We start from the raw sequence: 27,245 nt of genomic DNA, 5'->3' as shown, positions 1-27,245 counted from the left end.
CTCTGCATTAATTAATTATATTTCTACACTGTCAAAAACATAATTGGCATCGTTGTGGACCTAGAAAAGGATAGTACCACCGGCTTTGTCGAATGATAGACAAGGATAGCAATACCAAAGTTGATCAAATACTGTCATTATAACGTGGACCTCACTATAGTCCATGTTTTCTTTTAAGAGATTGAAACGAACCTGTTCTAGGCGTGTAGGGTGCTCCACATCCCTTATGCAGGCGCTCGAAGTGCTGCATAGAGTCCACATACTCGCCGCACAAGTTGCAGTAGAGCGCACCCCCCATCATCACATTCAGCAGACAGCCACCGCTCTCTCTCTCTCGCACTCTCGGCCGCACCCTCTCACGCGCTCTCTCTCTCTCCCGCGCTGAGGGCGACGGCGAAGAGGAGGATGAGGACCTCACCAAGGGTCTCGCCTCTCCTCGCACGCTCTCTCTCTCGCGCTCACGTTCTCGTTCTCGCTCACGCTCGGCTAGACCTGAACAGACAAAATGCCAATTGAAAACTAAAAATAGCTATTTCCTACAGTTACGTTGAAAAGTGGCCATTGCTGCACTAATTACAGAACGCAAAGAATCACTTTTCCGCTCTAGTGCGGGAAAATTTTCCTGCACTCCAGATTTGCAACATGGCAACGCAAAATACTTAGTAGGTTATATGGAGCAACAGTGCAGCAAAATCAAAATGAAGTTGGTAACAGTGACTGCTGTGGCTGCTATAGTGAGCAGAGGTGCAACCAAGCACAACGCGCTAATTATTATTCATTATATATTATAACCAAGGACAACGAGGACTTTAGGATTTTAGGATTAAGGTTTTTATCAATAATAAAATTACACAGAAAAACATTTGATGCATTTCAGGCAATTTTACCCATGATTACCCATTTTTCATATTCAATGGTAACTGTAGGAAAAACTTAATGTGAAATACGTGCGCAAAGTTCCTCTGCTGCACTCAAGAAACCATTCCGCCCGAGCCGTAGGTAAACGTTTCTTTCGGTGCAGCAAACTGACACTTTGCGCACTAGTTGCACAAATAACTATTTATGTATTAAGAGCGTAATGCGCGACTTTATCGCTCGCGCAAAACAGATATCACGCGACGCGAAGCGGATCCTCCTGACTTGGAGGGGGGACCACATTATGCTGGGCTCAGAATTTTCAACTGTTTGACGGACGAACTTAGAGTGTTGACAGTCTTGGTAAATTTTATACAGCTCTCAAAGATATACTGACTGAATGCTGCCCGTATTCATTGAGAGAATGTTATGAGATCTTCTCATTGAAATCCTAGAAATCAGAAGTTATCCAGACGATTTTGTAAAATGAAAAACTTTCCCTCAATGGAGGGAAACCATATACTTGATATATTTGACATGTTGTACACCGTTTGAGCTGTGCTCATCATATGCGGTTTTATACGATGAAATAACAATAATAATAATAATTTTGCAATAGCGATAAAGAAGCATTACGCGCGAATTACATACAAAATTTTTTCTACAACTGCCCAAACCTGTTAAATTACTTATATCGGCGGAGTTACAATTACCGACTTTTTAGGTTAAGATCTGACCTTTTGGAGAGCTGCTTACCATCAGCTGATTAGCGAGCGTAAAGAAACTCTACTGCACATGCGCGGATGTGCGGATTTTTAGCGAGCGAAAAAGTAGATTCTCCTCAGAAATAAGCTGTTTTACGAGGAGAATTGAGTATGTAAATTATTTTTTTACGCGCAGTTGTAGAATGAATGAATTTTATTTGCCAAAAACAAAATACAAAAAAGCTTTACAAAAAATAAATATAAGTATATATGCTACTGCACTTAAACCAAGATACATACATTTATTTAATTAGATATAATGAAAATAACGAAATGATATCCTTTATATTATAAATAATAGTTTTAAAATGAAGATTCAATTAATGATCACATGCCTAAGTACAGTAGGTGAGGCAAAAACACCGGCAAAAGGAAGATTCCTTGTGCGCCAGTGGGAGAAAAAAAAAATTATTATTATTATTAAACGAAAATACAAATTGAATGCTGTAAATCACCCCGAAGACTTCTGCTACTGCAAATATTGACAACAGGGTGAACAGCTAGATGGGAATTCGATGAGCACTACTATTCAAAAATCAAATCAAGCCTTCTCTGATTGATTCACGTGAAATTAATCACGGTTAAAATTTAACCGGATTTTGTGGAACCGGGCCTTGCTGTTATGGTAACCATGGTAACCAACCAACTCTTGGTAAGGTCTATGGTAATCTATTGTAAGGTTATTTCCTACGGTACTAACATCTTTTGGTTGATGTCTCCAAACCAAGATGGCTGACACCATATAATGGCTATAGTGAGGTCCACGTTATAATGACAGTATTTGATCAACTATGGTTTTGCTATCCTTGTCTATCATTCGACAAAGCCGGTGGTACTATCCTTTTCTAGGTCCACAACGATGACAATTATGTTTTCGATAGTGTATAAATATAATTAATTAATGCAGAGAATCGGCATCGCTATTCTTCTATCTTCATCCACTGCCATTATAACATGGACCACACTAAAGCAATGCTCATATAGTGAAACTTTGAATATGTTTTATTTTTTAAAATACTGGTGACCTACACTTAATTTTTCGATTGCAACCGGAAATTTGACACATTTATCCATTTCATAAATATTTTATAAGCTGGATTTTTGCACTATAGTTTATCGAGAGATTTATGAATTCAATAAGTTTATGGAGCGTTCTAGAAAAGCATTTCTCATGTTTAACGATTTAGGGCCGTTTGCACAGTATAGATTGCTAAACTCGAATAAGTTAATCGAGTTTAAGTTAATCTGAAAGTTTAAACTTGAATCAGTTTTCTCAGAGCATTTACTAATCCAGTTTAAGTTAAACTAGTTTAGCGTTAAGTTGGTAATAGAATGTCATTGTTCATAATATCAGGAAGACTGATTTTTACAGGAAATTTGTTATTTTTTTACAAACCATCAGTAAATTGAGGTTATGTAGCTACTATTTCCTCGTACCTAAACCACAGAGCTTTAAGCTGTACGGTAATAAAAGTGAAAAGCGATCAAGAAGTTCTTCATAAAATGATGGAATGCTATATTACTATTAGATACAATTTATATTTAATTGACACAAAAATATATTTTAGAATGTAAGAAAAAGTTATTTTGTTACGCTTATATCTAAGTATACTACGGTCTTCCTTGTTTATTAGAAATCTTTCGAAAGCAAAATATATCTGTTATGTGTTTTAAGAACATGTTTTCTAATCAAAGACCACTGTTAAAATTGTCTTATTCTCTATCAAGTGGTGTATTTAATCAAATACTAAATTGGCAGTTACTTTACTCAAGCAAAACCGTTTAAAAAATTCTCTATCATCCCAGAAATTTGAATGATTTGTTTCTTGCCTAATTTTTCTCAGTTTCAAAATTTCTTCGCAGTCATCTTTATCAATCGCATTAAAAACTTCTATCAATTCTTCCATTACAATTATTTTTACATTCAAATAATGATTCACTATAACCTAAATTGATAATAATTATCGTCTAAACAGAAGCATTAAAAGCAACCGTCGAAAAATAATTTTACTATCAGCTGTTTCCTCATAAATTCTTTACAGATGTTAAGTTGATCCAAATTATTTGGTTTAAACTCCTGCTTTGGAGGTTTAAACTTTCCCAGAGTTTAAATTCAATACAGAGTTAGAACTGATACTGTGCAAACGGAAATTTAGTTTAAAACAAAAAAAAATCCAGATTTGGTTTAAGCTTTAGCTTGAACTTACACTGTGCAAACGGCCCTTATTCTCACTTTTATAAATGACTGGTTGAGAATGACTAAGTGAATGAATGAATTAATGAATGAATGAATGAATGAATTAATGAATGAATGAATTAATGACTGAATAAATTAATGAATGAATTAATTAATGAATGAACGATGATCAGCTTACGGCATTTCTCCATCAAGTAATTCCTGATATCGGATGAGACTCTACGACGGGACGATGTCTCTCCTCTGCCTCTCCCTTGGCACCTCTGATGACGTCACCGTTTCGAATCCCCCCACCCCTGCGCCCTTCTGGTCGGGTGTCGAGTGAGAGGGGGCAGAGGTGCAGGCCACATCCAGAATGCACGGGTGCTCGATCATCCACGTTGCCAACTTGTTAATGGTGCTGGCTGAAACTGTAGCGTGGCTGCCTGCAGAATCACAAAATTGAAGATTGCAATATTACAAATAATATGGGGGCACCGAGCTTCGCTAGTTATTTATTTATTGACTTTTGATAAACCGGACACAATTCTTTGAAATGATTGGGAAAGTACAAACAGGCACAGCCCAAAACTGTTTCTTCCCGAATTTTGATTTATACACTATAAATAGTCCAGAAAGTAGGTTATGTTCCATACACTTGAATTCAGGTTCAATTTTCTGTTCAAACATTTGAAAACAAAAAAGTTCTTATTTAGATTATTTACAAACCAAATTGAATAACGAAATAACACTCACTAATCACTTAATAATGATCAACTTTGAAAATTATGATATACTCTAGTTCAGGAGGATTATCATGTCATGTCAAATAATCAGATTATGTTGATCAAGTCGATTAAATTGTCTAGTTCGATAACATTTCTCGCTGATTGATTATGATTAGACAGCTGGTAATAATTCTGTCTCCCTCCCACACAGGCACACGCATCTTCTGTTATCGAGAGATGACGAAATCATCATCTGTTTTTCCAAGGATAAATTATCCTTTTCATGTCCTTCAGCGAGTTTTCCCAGGGATGAGACCTAGTGCAATCGAATTTTTATACCATAAACCTACTATATTCTAAATTTCGTGAAAATCATTAGAACAGTTTTCGAGATCCGTTGAACATAAATAACCAGATATGAAAATATAAACAGATAAACAGAAATTGCTCGCTTAATATAATAGGATACCGGTAAGCGCATATTGAAAATTGGGATTTCACAAAGATGAAACACTATTATTCATATGAAACAATAAGCTGGACTAATTTACAAAATTAAGATTGACTATGTATTTTCTATCTCAACTGTTCTAATTTAACTTGAAAAAGCAGATGATAAATAAATCCTATACTATTAAACTAGCAACTTCTGTTTATATCTTTAGATTTTGGATGTTTATATGTTTGTATTTCACCGGATATCAGTGGCTGCTCATAGAACCGCCATATATGGGCCCAAAAATATATAATAGATTACCTCAGGATATTAGAGACATGGCGGACTTATGAAGATTCAGAGGAGTGTTAAAGAGGCTGTTGAAAGCTTGAAAGGCCATATTCTGTAGATGAGTTTCTGCAGGAGTGATATATTATTGTTCCTTGTCTTTGATTCTTCCCAGGCCCTTGTACATAGGTACTCTTGACTAACTGCGTTTATATATATATATATATATATATATAATATATATATATATATATATATATATATATACTAGCTTACCCAGCGAACTTCGTACCGCCAAAAAGTCAATGTATCTCATGCCACACTTGACTTTATTTGGTGAATCATGAAATTTATCTGGCAATCAATATTTTTATTTACATCTCAATACGGACTTCATAATGTGCTTAAAACTACCGTTTTAATACCAGTAAACAATTTTATCACAAGCTGTTTATTACAGCTGGTAAGTTCGTATGATAAATCATATTATCCCAACATGATCTTGAATCATGATGATCTTCCCGATCTAAGTTAGCCGCTCGGCCGACAATCTCGAAAACATATGTCTGTAAAATGGATTAATATATGATTATTATTAGCGTCCCTATTAAAATTTCTGGTCGGAAACCATCACCAATATTCACACAACATATTTGCAAAGTTTCATGCCGTTCTGTCAAGTAGTTTTTGAGTCTATACGAAACAAACAAACTAACAAACAAACAAACTAACACACAAGCAGACATTCATTTTTATAATATAATTATAGAGATTAATATATTTGACTATTGTATAATTACAGTATTTTATCAATGTGATAATGATATTTGTTGAGAACCTCCCCTAGGTTGCTCTTTTTTGACTTATCCTCAGTCTGATTATTCGGATGATATTATAAATTGAATTGAAGTTATTGTAGAACAGTAGGTTCTGACCTTCAGTAAGTCAAAAGTAAGAACTCGCTAACGCCCGTTCAATGAATTGAGACTACAGATTCGTTTCCACTACACTCACCAGTAGCACGCAAAGCCTTTTGGACATGCTTCAGCGTGAACCCCATTTCAAGGAGTGGCGCGGCCAGATGGAGAGGCGGCGGAGGCGAAGGCGATCTTCCCCCTCTCCTAGACCCGATTAGCTGCGCACTAGTGTTTTGCGCAGATGCATTCGCGCATGCGCCGCCACTCAGTTGCTGACGGTTGTTGGTTGTGAACGGAGCTCCGGCCGCGTCGGATCTGCTCAGTGAGAAATATCTGCTCAACTCACACGACGTCTGGTCGGATGAGTTTAGTGTGGAGGAAACGTTGGAAGCGAGCGAGCGAACGAGTTCTTCCATTTGACCGAGCCGGTATCTGAAAATCAATAGATAGAATAGAATAGAATATGAATAGAATAGAATAGAATATGAATAGAATAGAATATGAATAGAATAGAATATGAATAGAATAGAATAGAATATGAATAGAATAGAATAGAATAGAATATGAATAGAATAGAATATATTAATCTACCAATTAAGAATTATTATTTAGTTTATTATTTTTAGTGAAGAGCTACAAGACTTAACCTATTTTGGACTATGTGTAACCATATCTAAATTGGGGAGAGGAATAGCACAAGGTTACCTTATTTTTCCTCTCCCTATCATTTATATGATGTATACTTATTATATCAATCAATAAAGAATAAAAGAATAAATACAATTCAATGTACATTAGGTGTCGTCAAGAATAAATCCTATAAAACTACTGAGCCAATTCATACACATATAATATCATCACACAAAATAAGTATTTACTACATCGACGACGGGCAAATTGAAAAATTCCTCTACATTATCTGGGGCCTATTTTACAAAGGTACAAGTATTGTTACCAACCATGGTTACGAACAAGTACTTGTAGTTACAAGTATTCAAGTACTCACGTTTCACAAATATTTATGATCTACAAGTTTACAATTTTACAAGTCTACAAGTACTTCAATAGTAAACATAACCTATTTCCATGATGCTTTCTTTTTTTCATCCTTTATAAAGGTTACTTGTACTTTTCAATAATTACTTTGAAAATATTTGAAAGCAATATAATGTTTTTTGTACAGTCTACTTCATTTATTGCTGAATTTGTAACCTACACAGTATATGTACTCTGTATATACAGAGTGTTTCAGAAGTAGTGTCGAGAATTTTAGGGTATTGTACCTGGATGCTAGGAGACTACAAATGTCATATTTGAAGTGTCCAAAACTCAGCGGTTATCCTTATAGCTGCCATTTTGTTTTTTTCACTTAAAAATTTTTATCTCAAGAACGAAATGTTGTATTGATCTGAAATTTGGCATGAATATTTATGCTATAAAGACTCAACTATAAAAAATAAAAAAAAATTTTTTCGTAGAAATTTTTCAAAATGGCGGCCATTTTAAATTTTTGATGGCGAATATCTCGAAAACCGTCCATTTTACAGAAAATTTACAAGAGACAAAAAATTCAGCGGTCATGCATGCAGTACGAAAAAAATTAATTTCTCTGTTATTCTTCGACCAATCTTAATAAATTAGGTATCATTGGAATCGTGAAAAAATTTGCGAACTTTTTTGTCTCTTGTAAATTTTCTGTAAAATGGACGGTTTTCGAGATATTCGCCATCAAAAATTTAAAATGGCCGCCATTTTGAAAAATTTCTACGAAAAAATTTTTTTTTATTTTTTATAGTTGAGTCTTTATAGCATAAATATTCATGCCAAATTTCAGATCAATACAACATTTCGTTCTTGAGATAAAAATTTTTAAGTGAAAAAAACAAAATGGCAGCTATAAGGATAACCGCTGAGTTTTGGACACTTCAAATATGACATTTGTAGTCTCCTAGCATCCAGGTACAACACCCTAAAATTCTCGACACTACTTCTGAACACCCTGTATATATATATAATAGATGTACTATATATAATTTATACTATATATACTGTGTATAATATATATATATATATACTATAGTACACATAACCTATGAGGTAACACATTAATAACTATTTTGGAAATTTATTAAATTCAATTTCCTGATGCATATATTTCCAAAATAATGAATTTTAGAGGTATATAGGGCATTTTTGATTATTAGAAATATTTATTGAATATTTAAAATCATTTTAATGAAAATCTTTATGAAACACTTGTTCGTAACAAGCAAATCACTTGTAAACTTGTAGAAATTCATTGTAACTACAAGTTTACAATTCTGCTTTTGTGAAACGCTAGTAATCAGCTGTTCTCCAAAACCATGGTTGGCAACAAGACTTGTAACCTACTTGTACCTTTGTGAAATGGGCCCCAGATCTTTAAGGCGTATCATAGACAAAGAAATATGAAAAACTGTATACTTAACATTAGTTGAATCTCTTTTAAGGTACGGTCTGTTAGTTTGGGGTGCAGCTAACTTCAGTTTTATAGATCCATTATTTAAAACTCAAAAACGCATTTTGAAAATAATGGGAAACAGGGAAATCCGGTTTCCAACTGTAGAATTATTTATAGAAAATAGAGTACTCAGCGTTAGGCAATTGTATATATTGTTGTTATTAGGGTATATGAAAAAACATCAAAATAGGAACCATATCATAAATCATAGCCATAATACTAGAATAAGAGAACGTTACAACCAACAAGTACCAAGGATGAATACAGCATTTGGGCAAAGATCACTAGGATATTTAGGGCCTACAATATCTAATAGAATACCATTAGAAATCAAACGAGAGGAAAATTTCAATAGCTTCAAAAGAAAAATTAGACATTGGTTATTCAGTATTGGGATACAAAGTAGTGAGGAACTATTAGTAAGTAGGATTTAGATTTAAGTAGTATTCTTTTTAAATAAGGTAATTTATAGGTAGAAAATAGTACCTCGGTTTAGTATCTTTGTACTAGGTGATGCTTAGGGTAATAGCTTATAGTTTTAGATTTTTTGGAATTTTTGTATTATCTGTTGTAGCATAAATTAGTATTAATTTGATGATAACCTCGACACATATATTATATAGTGAGGTATCATTTTCTAAACCCTGAATATTGTTATATTAAAAAATATGTAATATAATTTGTAATGTATGTATGAATTTATTATATAATGGGTTCTCTGTTAGCAGCTTTTTAACTTGTGTTTTAAAACGGGCTTGATTCATATTTCTCACACTAACAGGCAGCTTATTGAATGCCTTGATTGATAATATTCTATAATGGCCTTGAAGTTTTTTAGCCTGACAAAAGGAACATTCAGATGACATGCTTGTCTGGTGAATGCCTGTGAATCTCAGACCTACATTCAAGAACATCCAACTCGGCCCTGACCCTGACCAGGAGTTGCATGACGAGACATTGAGATTCTATCAATTATTTGACAATTCCCAGGTCTATTTTTGAATACTGAACTGATTAATTATATTTTTTAGAGCAAATTTACTTTTCTTATCTATAGTCCGGGTCCCGTAGTTTTGCCTATCGGCGTAGGGCCACTAGACTACAATACTACCCAAACAAAAACATCCAACATTATGAAAATATTTCCATAAGCAACAGATGCTCTTTTGTATCTTATCAAAAGCAACGTGTTGCATCCAAAAAGATACACAAGGAGCTTTAATGTATCTTTCCATAAGTAACAGATGATCTTTTGGATCTTCTCAAAAGCAACTTGTCGAATCCGAAAAGATACACAAGGAGCTTTAATGTATCTTTCCATAAGCAACAGATGCTCTTTTGTATTTTTTTCAAAAGCAGCCTGTTGCATCCGAAAAGATAGACAAGGAGCTTCAATGTATCTTTCCAAAAGCAACAGATGCTCTCTTATATCTTCTTAAAAGCAACGTGTTGCATCCGAAAAGATACACAAGGAGGTTTATGGAGTTACGTACCTTTAGCACAACACAGACTATCAGCTGACATTCGTTCAACATGCTCTTTCCATTGTCGGTGATACGTTGCAACTCTCTCATTCATGAAGAATCTCTGTGTGTAGGGAGCTTCCTCCATCTAGGGATCTAGGGTCTCTGAAGCCTGATGTTTTTGCAAAGCCCCGCGAACCAAACCTTGCCTATATGCCGTTTCAAAGTCACGGAGGCAAAACTACGGGGCGCGTACCAATACCTACTATTACTTCAGGCCCCACAACTAATTAATGACGTCATAACATGTAGATTGATTCTTCCTAGAATTATAGTAGTTTCTACTAGCTTATCAATGTACAGGGTCTGTATAATAAGTAACCGGACTGACCTCAGAAAATTATTTATTGGCAAAATATGAACAATTTTTTTTAGAAATCTTCAAAGTATTCCCCATTGGAGTCGATAACACGCTGATACCGGATTCTCCAATCCCTGAACGCTCCCTGGAAGTCGGCAAACCTCTATGCTGTCTAGAGCCCTCGTCGTAGCACGTTGAACGTTTTCCAGAGTCCCGAACCGCGTCCCCTTAAGTTGTCTCTTGATCTTGGGGAACAAAAAGAAGTCCGGTGGTGCCATAGGAGGATGTGGCAACGTTACTCTCGACTGTTTGGCGAACTGCTCGGTGACGAGCAGGCAGGTTTGCGACGGAGCATTGTCGTGATGGAGGATCCACGAATCGGGTTCATCGAGTCTGTCCGGGGATTGCCGATTAGTGGATCCTCCATCACGAAAATGCTCCGTCGCACACCTGCCTGCTCGTCACCGAGCAGTTGGCCAAACAGTCAGGGTAACGTTGCCACATCCTCCTTACAGCCCGGATATGACACCACCGCACTTCTTTTTGTTCCCCAAGATCAAGAGACAACTTAAGGGGACACGGTTCGGGACTCTGGAAATCGTTGAACGTGCTACGACGTGGGCTCTAGACAGCATAGAGGGACATAATAATAATATAATAATAATAATAATAATAATATAATAATAATAATAATAATAATAATAATAATAATAATGATAATAATATAATAATAATAATAATAATATTGAAAAAAAATTGTTTTGAATTTTGTGTAGTGACCTGTGCTCCAAAGCTCGTGCAACGTGAGTGGATTGCAGAAGGCTGAAGCCCCGTTCGAGATCAGCCAAAGAGGTGATCCAAGGCATCTGACAAGACTCTATGCTCTTGTCCACAAAACACTTGAGCGTGTAGCGAATGGCCTCTCTTAGTTCGCTCTCATCTATGGCTTCTGTGTCCGACTTCATAGAATCCGAACAGCTCACCTGAAAATTAATCAAAACTATCATTCATTCATTAAGGCCCGGTTGCACAATAGCCTGTTAAACTTCAATCATAATTAATTCCAACAGCTCGCCTGAAAATTAATCAAAACTATCATTCATTCATTGAGGCCCGGTTGCACAAAAACCTGTTAAACTTCAATCATAATTAATTCCAACAGCTCGCCTGAAAATTAATCAAAACTATCATTCATTCATTGAGGCCCGGTTGCACAAAAGCCTGTTAAACTTCAATCATAATTAATTCCGAACAGCTCGCCTGAAAATTTATCAAAACTATCATTCATTCATTGAGGCCCGGTTGCACAAAATCCTGTTAAACTTCAATCATAATTAATTCCAACAGCTCGCCTGAAAATTAATCAAAACTATCATTCATTCATTGAGGCCCGGTTGCACAAAAGCCTGTTAAACTTCAATCATAATTAATTCCGAACAGCTCGCCTGAAAATTTATCAAAACTATCATTCATTCATTGAGGCCCGGTTGCACAAAATCCTGTTAAACTTCAATCATAATTAATTCCGAACAGCTCGCCTGAAAATGCATCATAAATATCATTCATTCATTACAGCCCGGTTGCACAAAAGCCTGTTAAACTTCAATCATAATTAATTCCGAACAGCTCGCCTGAAAATGCATCATAAATATCATTCATTCATTACAGCCCGGTTGCACAAAAGCCTGTTAGACTTCAATCATAATTAATTCCGAACAGCTCGCCTCAAAATTCATCATAAATATCATTCATTCATTAAAGCCCGGTTGCACAATAGCCTGTTAAACTTCAATCATTAACAAAAGTTATTAACTTGACTGAATCGACAAAAAATTAACAAATATGTTAAGTTAACTCGTGTTTTTAATAGAAAATTCCTTGTTATTAACCTTCCGGTAGTCTTGGAACTTTTGTTGTTGTACTTTTTACAACATCCAATTTTCCAAGTGTTATGTACTCTGTTTACTGTCAAAACATATCAATTAATTTTATAATTACTTTTTCCATCTTTTGGGATTATTTTACGCCTATAAACATTTGGATGATTACCATTTCATAGCCAATAAGGTACATCAAGCAAAGCCATCAATTCTGTGTTATTGGTTCGTTTACAGTCACCGTATATATAGTCTTTCCCTATCTTATGCACTGTCGCGACTAAATGGCACCAAAGACTGAACACCATTGCAAAATTTAGAGATGTGAATCATTGCCGTTTTTCCGGTATGCAATCTACAAGTTGACATGTTTTGATGCGAACAAACACAACCCTACTCTCTCTTATTATTGCCGTGCTACCAAATTTATCCAAATAGGTTTGATAGCTTTCACCTATCATCTAAGGAAAGTCATCGGTTCCAATATATGCTAGAATCTTGATAAATCATGAACGGATTTAATGCCTATGAATAATAAGTCCAGTTCAGAGCAAATCAAATTATAATTTTCATAAAACTTTGGGCAATTTACAACGAAAATTTACTGAACAAAACCATTTGATACTTAAATAGAAAATCTTACAAGCTAAATACTTATCTCTTCATATACAACTTATTGCCATCTCACAGAAAAGAAAAGTCAGGTGAAGCTTTCAGATTTTTATTGAAAAAAGAGCTGCTATCCATATGTGCCTACTCTGTGGAGGAATACAAAGATTTTTACAAACCTCAAGATGGAGGTTTGAGAAGATAGAAAACATGTTACTGTTTGATTAATGACAAATTGACATATTCTTACACCCCTTTTACAGGTGGTCAGTGGATGAAATAATAAAAAAAAAAATTGAACTCATTTGTTTGGCTACAGACTTCAAAATTACACAAAACATTCAACACAAAATTAGAACACAACAAAATTACTCAGATCTCAATTAAAACATTTTAAATTTCAATTAAACAAAAAATTTTCAACAGGACTAAAATGATTCAACTATAGCCAGCAGCCATCTCTTCATGAGAGCTCGACTTAAGGTTTCGGGTGATGCATAGACAAGTCATCAATTTGCCAACCTCACTGATAAAGAATACAACTTTACAAATTTCATTTATTATTCTCAATAAAACTTTATTTTTAAAGTGTTTTGAATTTATTTAGCCTTTATGTTGTTTAGAATTATCTGTTAATTCAGAAATAGAACTTTGTTATACTAGGATGTTCAACACTAGTGTATCTGATAAATTCCCGGTAAAAAGTCAAGTCCACATATCGATTACACCGATATTTGCTATCAAGTTTTATTAATATTTTGAAAATCAAATTGAAGATTCGATTTTAATCGAGAAAAATGTAATATCTATATATATAAAAGCGAAATGGCACTCACTCACTGACTGACTGACTGACTGACTGACTCACTCACTCACTCACTCGCAGTACTAAAAATCTACCGGACCAAAAACGTTCAAATTTGGTAGATACGTTCAGTTGGCCCTTTAGAGGCGCACTAAGAAATCTTTTGGCAATATTTCAAATCTGAGGGTTGTTTTTAAGGGTTTAAAGTTTGTCTTATAGCATGTATATTCTTCTTCTCCCAATCTCTTAATTATAATTGAAATTTCCATATCATATGTTACTATAGAACTATAATCTAGATAGAGTACCTCTTCGAAACAGTTGTTAACTGGCAACTAAATTAATAATTTTGTCAGGTTGGCATTAAGTTGAGTTGACTTTGTTAGGTTGGCACCAAGTTGAAGATTGAAATGCATTTATCGCGGAAAAATTGATTGGGCACTGCTACTTCAATCCTGGGAATATTATATTACTAGCCGTCAGGCTCGCTTCGCTCGCCATATCCGTTTAGCCAGACGTTTAGTCTGGCCCCCGACTGGATTGTCCTAACATATGATAAAAATGCTCAAATAAAAATGCAGGCGAGCGAAGCGAGATGATTCCATTCCTGGACGATCCAGTCGGGGGTCCAGGGGGCGGTGCCCCCTGGCTAGACGGATATGGCGAGCGAAGCGAGCCTGACGGCTAGTTACATTATATAGACGAAAATGCTTTATTATATTGTACGACTTACCTTTTCCTCTTTGTCATCTGGTGGTCTCTCACAAGGCACCAACAGTAGTTCAGCATATTGGCCACAGCTGAGTAAAGCTGACAGTGTTTTCAGGGCCCCAAACTGCAGGAATACCAACCTTAGCGCTTGAGCCTCACACTTGGTCAGTTTATCTAGGGCCATTCTGTCCAAACAGAAAACAAAATATCATACACTGCTAACTATTCAATCAATAATCATTCTTACTGTCATACAGTATTGTACTGTTTGATATAATAATCAAATTAACAATATGGTCAACGCTAAAATAATGGGCCATATGAATAAAGTTGAGCATTTGCTTATACTTCTAAAATATGGAGCATTTACTTCATTTTCTATTTATTTATTATTTTATTTATTTATTGTATAAAATACTATAATCATAATACAATTATGACATTGGAGAAAAAACTAGGCTAAGCCTGTACTATTTCTCTCAAAATTTTGATAAAATGTTAATGTTGTCCAAAAGATAAGGTTATATAGTCACACATTGCTTCGTCACTTGATTTTCGGTCCAGAAATTATGATTTTGAATTTTGAAGATTGATTTTTACTCTAAATGAATCACAATAAATTAAAAACTTTAGAAATATTGCACTTATTTTAAAAATTTGAATACAAAATCAAAAACCTACTCACTATTTGTTATTCACAGCTCTATGAATAAACATGAGCAAAACATGCTCATGCTCATCAAAAAAAATAGTTTGAGCATTTGCTCAAAAGTAGAAGCTTTTGCTCAAAATTGTATCAATAAACTAGAGCATTTGCTCAACAACTTTTGAAACAAATGCTTCAAAAAAGGTGAGTCTAGTCTAGAGCAGCTCATCACCTTTTGCTCAATTAATTCGTATGAGGAAGAGGAAACTATACCAGATACGATCACAACCAATAGTTAAGAACTAGAAAACTCTTTTTAGATTCAACCATGATATATATCACCATTATCCCTAAAAAAGAATAAATAAAAAGATACCTGTTATAAAGATAGCCATCACAAAATAGGAAATAGGCATTTAAGAAGATGAGAGTGTAGACGATTATAAGAAGGCTATTGATATTATAAGAATATGCTGAAGATTATTATAGAGATGACATTTTTTCACGCTATTATTTCAAAATTCTAAACTCAACTAACCTAAAACTCTATTCATAAATAGAAAACAGAGCAGACGACGGTTTATAACTGCGTGAGGGCTACTGTTCACAGAACTACTTCTTCATGGGCAAAGCTGTCAATTTGGCGTGGTTGTGACTGTACCTCAATGTGACAGAGTCCCTGCCATCTGTCTGATTGCTGTGTGATGTACTGCTGACACCCAGGCCGGCTGACTGTTGCTGAGTGCTAGCTTCTTGTGTTATCATATTATCCAACAAGGTATCGATGCTGGCACGACGAGTCACCTAACAGAATTCAAACAACAGTTAGCAACATTTTTGAAAATGTATCATTCCCTAAGCAACAGATGTTGTTCTGTATCTTCTCAAAAGCTACGTGTTGCATCCGAGAAGATACACAATGATTTTCAATATAAAGTTCTATAAGCAACAGATGCTCATTTGTATCTTCTCAAAAGCAACGTGTTGCATCCGGAAAGATACACAAGGAGCTTAAGTGTATCCTTCCATAAGCAACAGATGCTCTTTTGTATCTTCTCAAAAGCAACGTGTTGCATCCGAAAAGATACACAAGGAGCTTGAATGTATATTTCCATAAGCAACAGATGCTCATTTGTATCTTCTCAAAAGCAACGTGTTGCATCCGAAAAGATACACAAGGAGCTTGAATGTATCTTTCCATAAGCAACAGATGCTCTTTTGTATCTTCTCAAAAGCTACGTGTTGCATCCGAGAAGATACTCAATGATTTTCAATATAAAGTACTATAAGCAACAGATGCTCATTTGTATCTTCTCAAAAGCAACGTGTTGCATCCGAGAAGATACTCAAGGAGCTTTAATGTATACCTGTATAATAAGTAACTGGACTGATCTCAGGAAATTGGCAAAATATGTACAATTTTTTTTATAAATACTGTACGTTTAATTATCTAGGTTAGTTATAGGTTATTGATATATGTTTTTGTATCATTAGACTAATAGTATAAAAATGGATAACAAATTTGTTCTTAAGTGCCATAATTAATGATATAATGAGCCCTATGACCCTAGATTCCTAGATGGAGGAAGCTCCCTACACACAGAGAATCTTCATGAATGAGAGAGTTGCAACGTATCACCAACAATGGAAAGAGCATGTTGAACGAATGTCAGCTGATAGGCTGTGTTGTGCTAAAAGGATGTAGCTCCAAAAAATCATTTAGAATGCAACACTTTCCTTTTGAGAAGATACAAAAGAACATCTGTTGCTTATGGAAAGATAGATTCAAGCTCCTTGTGTATCTTTTCGGATGCAACACGTTGCTTTTGAGAAAATGCAAAAGAGCATCTGTTGCTCATGGAAAGATACATTGAAGCTCCTTGTGTATCTTTTCGGATGCAACACGTTGCTTTTGAGAAGATACAAAGGAGCATCTGTTGCTTATGGAAAGATACATTCAAGTTCCTTGTGTATCTTTTCAAATGCAACACGTTGCTTTTGAGAAGATACAAAAGAGCATCTGTTGCTTATGGAAAGATATATTCAAGCTCCTTGTGTATCTTTTCGGATGCAACACGTTGCTTTTGAGAAGATACAAAAGAGCATCTGTTGCTTATGGAAAGATACATTCAAGTTCCTTGTGTATATTTTCGGATGCAACACGTTGCTTTTGAGAAGATACAAAAGAGCATCTTTTGCTCATGGAAAGATACATTGAAGCTCCTTGTGTATCTTTTCAGATGCAACACGTTGCTTTTGAGAAGATACAAAGGAGCATCTGTTGCTCATGGAAAGATACATTGAAGCTCCTTGTGTATCTTTTCAGATGCAACACGTTGCTTTTGAGAAGATACAAACGAGCATCTGTTGCTTATAGAACTTTACATTGAAGATCATTGTGTATCTTCTCGGATGCAACACGTTGCTTTGGAGAAGATACAAATGAGCATCTGTTGCTTATAGAACTTTACATTGAAGATCATTGTGTATCTTCTCGGATGCAACACGTTGCTTTGGAGAAGATACAAAAGAGCATCTGTTACTTATGGATATACAGGGTCTGTATAATAAGTAACCGGACTGAACTCAGAAAATTTTTTAATGGCAAAATATTTATTTATTTATTTATTAGAACAGTCACAAACAATATTACAATTTTAATTTTATTTTTACGAATATGTACAATTTTTCTTTAGAAATCTACAAAGTAGTCCCCATTGGAGTCGATAACATGCTGATACCGGATTTTCAAATTCCTGAACGCTCCCTGGAAGTCGACAACCTCTATGCTGTCTATAGTGAGGTCCACGTTATAATGACAGTATTTGATCAACTTAGGTTACGCTATCCTTGTCTATTATTCGACAAAGCCTGTGTTACTATCCTTTCCTAGGTCCACAACGATGCCAATTATGTTTTTGACAGTGTAGAAATATAATTAATTAATACAGAGAATCGGCATCGCTATTCTTCTATCTTTATCCACTGCCATTATAACGAGGACCTCACTTTAGAGCCCTCATCGTAGCACGTTGAACGTTTTCCAGAGTCCCGAACCGCGTCTTCCCTTAAGTTGTCTCTTGATCTTGGGGAACAAAAAGAAGTCCGGTGGTGCCATATCCATAAGGAGGATGTGGCAACGTTACCCTCGACTGTTTGGCCAACTGCTCGGTGACGAGCAGGCAGGTGTGCGACGAAGCATTGTCGTGATGGAGGTTCCACGAATCAGCAATCCCCGGACGGTTAGTCGATGGAGCACCTCTCTGTAGTACTGGCCGTTCACAAAGAGTTTGTGCCACCCGGCCACACTGTAATCGAGTACAGTTTACTATAGTGAGGTCCACGTTATAATGACAGTATTTGATCAACTTTGGTTTTGCTATCCTTGTCTATTATTCGACAAAGCCGGTGGTACTATCCTTTTCTAGGTTCACAACGATGCCAATTATGTTTTTACAGTGTAGAAATTAATGCAGAGAATCGGCATCGCTATTCTTCTATCTTTATCCACTGCCATTATAACGTGGACCTCACTATACTGTCTACTACTACAGAGAGGTGCTCCGTCGACTAACCGCCCGGGGATTGCCGATTTGTGGATCCTCCATCACGACAATGCTCCGTCGCACACCTGCCTGCTCGTCACCGAGCAGTTGGCCAAACAGTCGAGGGTAACGTTGCCACATCCTCCTTATGGATATGGCACCACCGGACTTCTTTTTGTTCCCCAAGATCAAGAGACGACTCAAGGGGACGCGGTTCGGGACTCTGGAAAACGTTCAACGTGCTACGACGAGGGCTCTAGACAGCATAGAGGTTGCCGACTTCCAGGGAGCGTTCAGGGATTGGAAAATCCGGTATCAGCGTGTTATCGACTCCAATGGGGACTACTTTGAAGATTCCTGAAGAAAAATTGTACATATTTTGCCAATAAAAAATTTCCTGAGGTCAGTCCGGTTACTTATTATACAGACCCTGTATATCAATAAGTAACAGATGCTCTTTTGTATCTTCTCAAAAGCAACGTGTTGCATCCGAACAAATACACAAGGAGCTTTAATGTATCTTCCCATAAGCACAGATGCTCATTTGTATCTTCTCAAAAGCAACGAGTTGCATCCGAGAATATACACAATGATCTTCAATGTAAAGTTCTATAAGCAATAGATGCTCATTTGTATCTTCTCAAAAGCAACGTAGTGCATCCGAGAAGTTACACAATGATCTTCAATGTAAAGTTCTATAAGCAACAGATGCTCATTTGTATCTTCTCAAAAGCAACGTGTTGCATCCGAGAAGATACACAATGTAAAGTTCTATAAGCAACAGATGCTCATTTGTATCTTCTCAAAAGCAACGTGTTGCATCCGAAAAGATACACAAGGAGCTTGAATGTATCTTTCCATAAGCAACAGATGCTCTTTTGTATCTTCTCAAAAGCAACGTGTTGCATCCGAAAAGATACACAAGGAGCTTGAATATATCTTTTCGCCCCACTTGGATGTAATGAGCTGGTTTTCGTGCGTCATATGGAGGCCGAAAATGATTGTTTTCTGACCAGGCCGGTAAAAGTTTTACGGCCCTAGGGCTGTAAAATAACCTTGAAGTCAGCTGATTCTGATTTGATGTTAACGGGTTTACAAAATAGTTAATGAAACTGAATCAGTTTATGCTTCTAGAATTGAATAAGTATTCTGCAATAAGATACTATCATTTTATCTGGATGAATAAAATACAGATAAGATATATATTATAAACTATTCAAAATCGATTTTCAGAGTAGGATAGAACTTCTAACCTAAATTTCCGAAGTCATCGACAACAAGCATTGTTGACGTTGACATTCAGATTGGCCAAATTTCAAGTGTGCTAAAACAGCTGATCAAAAACTTTTCATTATTCAAGAATCAAAACATTTATAATAATATCATCTTATTGTCATTTGGAAGAATAAAAAATATAAACTCAACCTCCCACATAATTGAACATAATCTTTTAGGTTATTTAGACAAATCAGAATAAAAAATAAAAATACTTTGACAATTTCCTGATATTCAGATTACCTCAGATTTGCTAGAGCTATGACCTTCCTGTTTTGCTTTCGGAAGTGCCTAATAAACAATTATTCTCATATTCATATTGTTTATTTTTGTGTGTGGCGAAAAATAACGTTCTCACCATGGGCAAAAATGTTTTTCCGGCTCTCAATCTTTTCTAGTCCTCGGCCTACGGCCTCGGACTTGAAAACCTATTTCGAGCCGGAAAAGTCTCATTTTCGGCCCTAGGTGCGAAATATACTATTCCATAAGCAACAGATGCTCTTTTGTATCTTCTCAAAAGGAAAGTCTTGAATTCTATAGTGAGGTCCACGTTATAATGACAGTATTTGATTAACTTTGATGTTGCTATCCTTGTCTATCATTTGACAAAGCCGGTAGTACTATCCTTTTCTAGCTCCGCAAAGATGCCAATTCTGTTTTTGACAATGTAGAAATATAATCAATTAAGGCAGAAAACAGGCAAAGCTGTTCTTCTATCTTTATCCACTGCCATTATAACGTGGACCTCACTATAAAAGATTTTTTTTGGAGCTACATCCTTCTAGCACAACACAGCCTATCAGCTGACATTCGTTCACTATGCTCTCTCCATTGTTGGTGATACGTTGCAACTCTCTCATTCATGAAGAATCTCTGTGTGTAGGGAGCTTCCTCCATCTAGGAATCTAAGGTCATAGGGCTCATTATATCATTAATTATGCCACTTAGGAACAAATTTGTTATCCATTCTTATACTATTAGCCTAATAATACAAAAACATATATCAATAACCTATAACTTACCTATAGTGAGGTCCACGTTATAATGACAGTATTTGCTCAACTTTGGAATTGCTATCCTTGTCTATCATTCGACAACGCCGGTGGTACTATCCTTTTCTAGGTCCACACCGAAGCCAATTATGTTTTTGACAGTGTAGAAATATAATTAATTAATGCAGAGAATCGGCATCGCTATTCTCCTATCTTTATCCACTGTCATTAAAACGTGGACCTCACTATAGATAATTAAACGTACAGTATTTATATTCAAATTATAAGTGAAGTTGAGTTACAATTTATTTGACATAGCACGAATCCACTCCTTCAATATTTTGTATTAATATATTTAAAAAAGCTATACTGTACTATATTGCTATATCTGTATCCTTATCTGACGATTTCTCTGTCTTCCCAAAAATTTATGATTTTCTAGGTTATGTTTTCTTGTTTACACACTAATTGTGTATGTTCTGTGTACAGTATATTGTTCCAGTTCTAATCGTAAATTGTTCCATCACGTGACTAGTGCAAAATGTTCCCATGGAATGTCATTTCAAAATCGTTGGTTCAAGCTTTTGGCGCGCACTTATAAGTTTGATGTTTATTTGACAGAGGCTGGCTCAAACAGCACTCTGGTTTGTGGACTGTATCAATTACAACGAGAACATTTTGGGGTTGTCTGGCGTCGGGTAGCAAGTTAAACAATTTAAATGGCAAAGTGCACAATAACATAGGCCTACCTTCATGTCCAATCGAGGTTGAGTGGTAGAGAGGACTTAAAAGTCCTAACTCCGCCTAATAAAGAATTATTTCATTTCATTTCAAATCCTCCTTGCTTCCAGGATCCCGGGTCCAGATCACGATACGAGACGAGACGACACTTGGAATAAATCACTTTGCAAAAATCGACATTACGAGAAGTGAGCTGTTCGATTGGCTGGCAGTCGGCAACTGGCGCAATTATGCTATGCGCATCATCCTTCAATTGCCCCCTCCATCACACAACGCCAGACAACAAAGAGGAACATTGAATATTACGTCCAAACAGTTGATTTACACCAAAATGTGTCGTTCACTAGCTGCATGAATGAAGAAAGGCTGTTTTACAAACTTACCGAGAAGTGTTAATTTCTTTCATTCCATTTCATTTTCATTTCATTTTTTTTCATCCCACTGACCACCTATGAAAGGGGTATAAGGATTTGTCAATTATAATCTAAGTCGTCAATCTTTGCATTCCATAATGCAAAAAGAATTCCTCACTGGAATAAGGACAAACCTGCAACAACTCCTCCCTCACCTTAATTCTGAACTTTTCACCTGTAAGAGCCTTTACGCGTGTTGGCAATCAATTATAAAGCCGAATTCCTGCACTCTTTATCCCCCTCTCATACATACCAGTTCGATGAATGTCATCTCTGAGGTTTTGTCTATATCTGGTATTGTAAGAGTGAAACAACTCTCCTGTATTGAACCTATCTTTATTCTTATCAATAAAACAAAGAGCCTCCAAAATATATACACCTGGTAGTGGGAGAATCTTTAACTTTTTGAAATAATCTTTACAACTTGCTCTAATAGATTCACCCACCATCACTCTAACTGCCCACTTTTGAATCCTAAATATATGTATTGCATGAGTTGAATTGCCCCAAAATATAACAACGTATGAAAGAAGAGAATGGAACACAGCAAAATGAACACTTCTAAGCGTTCCTGCATCCAGCAATTTCTTCACGGTTCTAAGAACAAATACTGCCGAGTTTAGTTTGCTTTTTAGTTGGTCTAGATGAGGTCGCCAGGAGAGTTCTGAGTCCAGCACTACTCCAAGTACCTTTGCCTTGTTAAGTTAAGCTAAGTCCCGAGCCGTTTATTAATATCAAATTTTCTATAGAGAAAAATTCATTCAACTAATGGTTATCAAACATAATTTTGTTGATTATGTATTCTATGACTATGCTATGGTAAACTTACAAACTATCAGCGCATGCGTAGAGGAGCAAGCAGACTACGATTCAATCGACCAATGATATAGTGCGGTCCACGTTATAATGGCAGTGGATAAAGATAGAAGAATAGCGATGCCGATTCTCTGCATTAATTAATTATATTTCTACACTGTCAAAAACATACTTGGCATCGTTGTGGACCTGGAAAAGGATAGTACCACCGGCTTTGTTGAATGATAGACAAGGATAACAAAACCAAAGTTGATCAAATACTGTCATTATAACGTGGACCTTACTATAGCTCGGGTAGTTGGAACTGTGACAATTTACCAAGCTTCGACTGTGGTGCAGGAACTTGTAACTGGAACTGGTTTCTGGTACAGAATCTGTCAAAATTCTTCCCATGTGATGCGGAACTTTTTACCTGGTAAATTGTGAATATTGGACATTCCAAGTACACAGAACGGGCCCATTGTTATGGCAGCTTACTGCCACCTTGATCTACTCTAATCTCTCGTTTCGTAACGAGGCGTTAGTTTAAACATGTTTTTGCTGGTGAAATTAAATATCTCAATTGTATGTAAAAATAAATAAATAAATGTTAATAAATGATTCGTTAAAATCATCAGTTAGTGTTAACTGGAGATTACTAAATGAAGCGTTTATGTTACTGAACTTGGTAAGCCCACCCTTGAGATAGATTATAATAATAATATATTTATTTCCACAAGAAAAGAACAAAATAAACAAACGACTTGTGCAAGTGTAAGAAAATAACCAACTACTTATTGATACTAAAATAATGATAATGACACATAATAATGGAGTATGATACATAAAGGAAATTCATCACTTAAATATTAAAAAATAAATAATAATACTGATAAATCTCCAATTGATTTAATTGATTTTTAATGAATTAGAATTACCTCGCCGAAAATATTCACAATAATCTGATTGGTGAGTGACTCGACACTGGTGACGGTGGGAGTGGCGGTGGGCGGGGGGTTAGGCGGAGCCGGCTGCTGATTGGCTGCTGCTGATGACGTCATATCCTGTGCCTTCTTGATGGCGGCCGCTTCGTCGTCGCTCAGCTGACAGGCGGGAAATGCGAGTTCGCGCGCCAAATTTGAAATGCACGCCAAACTGCGCCAAGTGGTGGGGGGGACGCGACTCAGTTTGTTGATGTTGAAGGGCGTGGGCTCGCATGGCTCCAGCAGGCAGCCGGCTCGGTCGCTACATCAATTACAAATTAATCTTAATTAATATCTAATTAATCCTTGATTAATATTATAAAGAAAAGAAATGGCTTATACAGTCCAGGTGCTGTTGATTTGCCTCTCGGCGTAGGGCCACTAGGCTACAATACTACCCAAACAAAAACATTCAACAAATTTAAAAATGTATCTTTCCATAAGCAACAGATGCTCTGTTGTATCTTCTCAAAAGCAACGTGTTGCATTCGAAAAGATACACAAGGAGCTTTAATGTATCTTTCAGATGCTCTTTTGCATCTCCTCAGAAGCAACGTGTTGCTTTCCAAAAGCTACACAAGGAGCTTTAATGTAATTTCAGATGCTCTTTTGTATCTTCTCGAAAAGAACGTGTTGCATTCGAAAATATATAAAAGGAGCTTAAATGTATCTTTCTATGATCGAAAGATTCTCTTTTGTATCTTCTCAAAAGCAACGTGTAGCATCCGAAAAGATACACAATAGGCTTTATAAATCTTTCTATTTTATGTAATCAACCGATGCTATTTTTTATCTTCTCAAAAGCAATGTGTAGCATCCGAAAAAATACACAAGAAGCTTCAATGTATCTTTCCATAAGCAACAGATGCTCTGTTGTATCTTCTTAAAAGCAACGTGTTGCATAGGAAGAGATACACAAGGAGCTTAAATGTATCTTCCCATAAGCAACAGATGCTCTTTTGTATCTTCTCGAAAAGAACGTGTTGCATTCGAAAAGTTACACAAGAAGTTTCAATGTATCTTTCCATAAGCAACAGATGCTCTTTCGTATCTTCTCAAAAGCAACGTGTAGCATCCGAAAAAATACACAAGAAGTTTAAATGTATCTTTCCATAAGCAACAGATGCTCTGAAACAAATGAACTAAATAATGCTGGAGAAATTATAATATTTTTGATTCTAAAAAATTAATTTTCATCAGATAGAAAGATCATCACGGAACTGGATGAATTATATCATATGGAATACAAATTCAAACATGAACTGAGTTTGTTAACATTTAAAACAGTTGACATCTGGTACTTGTGGATGAGAATACTGCGTGAGGTCTACTGTTCACAGAACTACTAGTCTTACTCAATCGGTGGAGGTCTGGTTGTAGGACATTGCCCAGCACAGGCAGCCAGGGCCCAGGGCTCAGCACAGCTATCGATAATGTTCAAATTCAAATTCATTTATTTGCCATAAAATGATACAGATTGATAAAATAAATATTCTAACTTACAAAATGGCACTACCGGCAAAGAAAACTTGTACGCCGGCAGTGAGTTCGAACAACTAGGTACAGCAAACATGACAATAGAAAGAAAAAGAGCTTATTCAAACCACTAGAATAAATAAAATTATGGACCCCAGGTCACATCTCAATACTTACAAACGATAAGACAAAGTAACAAAATCACAAGCAAGTGACAAACTCAAAAAGACCAATTCAAGGAAGCCATGACAATAATATATTTAAAATTTATAACATAAGAATGAAACACTACATAATGGATATAGATAATTTAAAATAAACATTCATCCTAATCCAATCCAGTATGAGATTCATTATGAATTTTGTAATTCTATTAATAATGATTATTTATAAACAAGTAACACTGATATTCAAACTGACGTCTACATACACTTGAGCTAGTAAAGTTAATATCAAATTGTAATGGATTGGAGGGACGCAAATTATATGGATTATTCCTTAAGTTGAATGTATCACTATTCTTATTAATGAATAATATGATTCTTTTAACACATGTTTGCCTCACTGTGAGCACCTGGAATTCTAGAAAAAGAAATCTACTAAGGTACAATCTTGGCCTGCATAATGCAGCTCTGATAAGGTGTTTCTGCAATGTGAATAATTTGTTCATATGGATATCATAAGCAGTCCCCCATATCTCAATTCCATATTGGTAAAGTGATTGCGCATAAGCATAATAAATCTTTTTCATTATTACTATATCAGCTACTAGCCGTCAGGCTCGCTTCGCTCGCCATATCCGCCTAGCCAGGGGGCTCCGCCCCCTGGACGCCCGACTGGATCGTCCAAGAATGAGATTAGCAGGCTCGCTTCGCTCGCCTGCATTTTTGTCATGTTAGGGCAATCCAGTCAGGGGTTTCAGACTAAACGTCTGGCTAAACGGATATGGCGAGCGAAGCGAGCCTGACGGCTAGTAATATAATATTCCCAGGATTGAAGTAGCAGTGCCCAATCAATTTTTCCGCGATAAATGCATTTAAATCTTCAACTTGGTGCCAACCTAACAAAGTCAACTCAACTTAATGCCAACTGACAAAATTATTAATTTAGTTGCCAGTTAACAACTGTTTCAAAGAGGTACTCTCTCTAGATTATAGTTCTATAGTAACATATGATATGGAAATTTCAATTATAATTAAGAGATTGGGAGAAGAAGAATACATGTTAAAAGGCGAACTTTAAACCCTTAAAAACAACCCTTAGAGTTAAAATATTTCTTAGTGCGCCTCTAAAGGGCCAACTGAACATACCCACCAAATTTGAACGTTTTTGGTCCGGTAGATTTTTAGTTATGCGAGTGAGTGAGTGAGTGAGTGAGTGAGTCAGTCAGTCAGTCAGTCAGTCAGTCAGTGAGTGAGAGCCATTTCGCTTTTATATATATAGATTTGATTTAGTTTATAAAACTTATAAATTATATATTTAAGCCATCTGTGCATATGAGTATCCCATTTTATATGATCATCCATCATTATACCCAGATATTTAAAGGATGTGACCTTTTCAATACAAGGGCAATCACAATACACATGATTTAACAAAGCATTTGTAAAGACAAGGTTGAAAGAGTAATTTTGACTATACCTGATAGCAGGTCCCTCGCCGGCGTCTTCCCAGTAGACCTTGATGTGTGCGTTGGCCTGCCTGGAGGGGTGCCTGGTGGGGGATGAGCCGAGCACGGTGACCTGACGACCGGTGACCTTGTCCAGGGCAACCCCTCCTACCCGCAGACCCCTGTCCACACCCCCCACCACTGCTAGCGCGGCCCAACCTCCCCCCTGGCACAGCTCCTCCAACGCCAGCTGATCGCTAGTCGTCTCCATCTCCACTCC

The 27,245-nt window shown here is 36.2% G+C and overlaps 2 protein-coding genes across 2 annotated transcripts in view; both read right to left on the bottom strand.

The window, feature by feature from the left end:
- The window catches only part of LOC111056308 (probable E3 ubiquitin-protein ligase HERC1), a 151,523-nt gene extending 150,129 nt beyond the window's left edge, over positions 1-1,394 (bottom strand). The window contains exons 1-2 of the mRNA XM_039435338.1: positions 1,379-1,394; positions 193-492 (exon numbers count right to left, since the gene is read on the bottom strand). Of these exons, the coding sequence (XP_039291272.1) occupies positions 193-492; positions 1,379-1,394 (316 nt within the window). The remainder of the gene's footprint in view (positions 1-192; positions 493-1,378) is intronic.
- LOC120353155 (probable E3 ubiquitin-protein ligase HERC1) lies at positions 372-27,245 on the bottom strand. The gene is made up of 8 exons (XM_039435893.1): positions 26,998-27,245; positions 23,836-24,142; positions 15,798-15,940; positions 14,513-14,675; positions 11,269-11,471; positions 6,262-6,596; positions 3,995-4,241; positions 372-492 (listed from the first exon to the last, which is right to left on the bottom strand). The coding sequence occupies exons 1-7, from the start codon at positions 27,234-27,236 to the stop codon at positions 4,036-4,038; spliced, it is 1,596 nt and encodes a 531-aa protein (XP_039291827.1). The 5' UTR covers positions 27,237-27,245; the 3' UTR covers positions 372-492; positions 3,995-4,035.

The sequence above is a fragment of the Nilaparvata lugens genome, chromosome 9, assembly GCF_014356525.2.
Source record: "Nilaparvata lugens isolate BPH chromosome 9, ASM1435652v1, whole genome shotgun sequence".
NCBI classification, from domain to species: Eukaryota; Metazoa; Arthropoda; class Insecta; order Hemiptera; family Delphacidae; genus Nilaparvata; species Nilaparvata lugens.
This window is presented reverse-complemented; position numbering and strand designations above follow the sequence as displayed.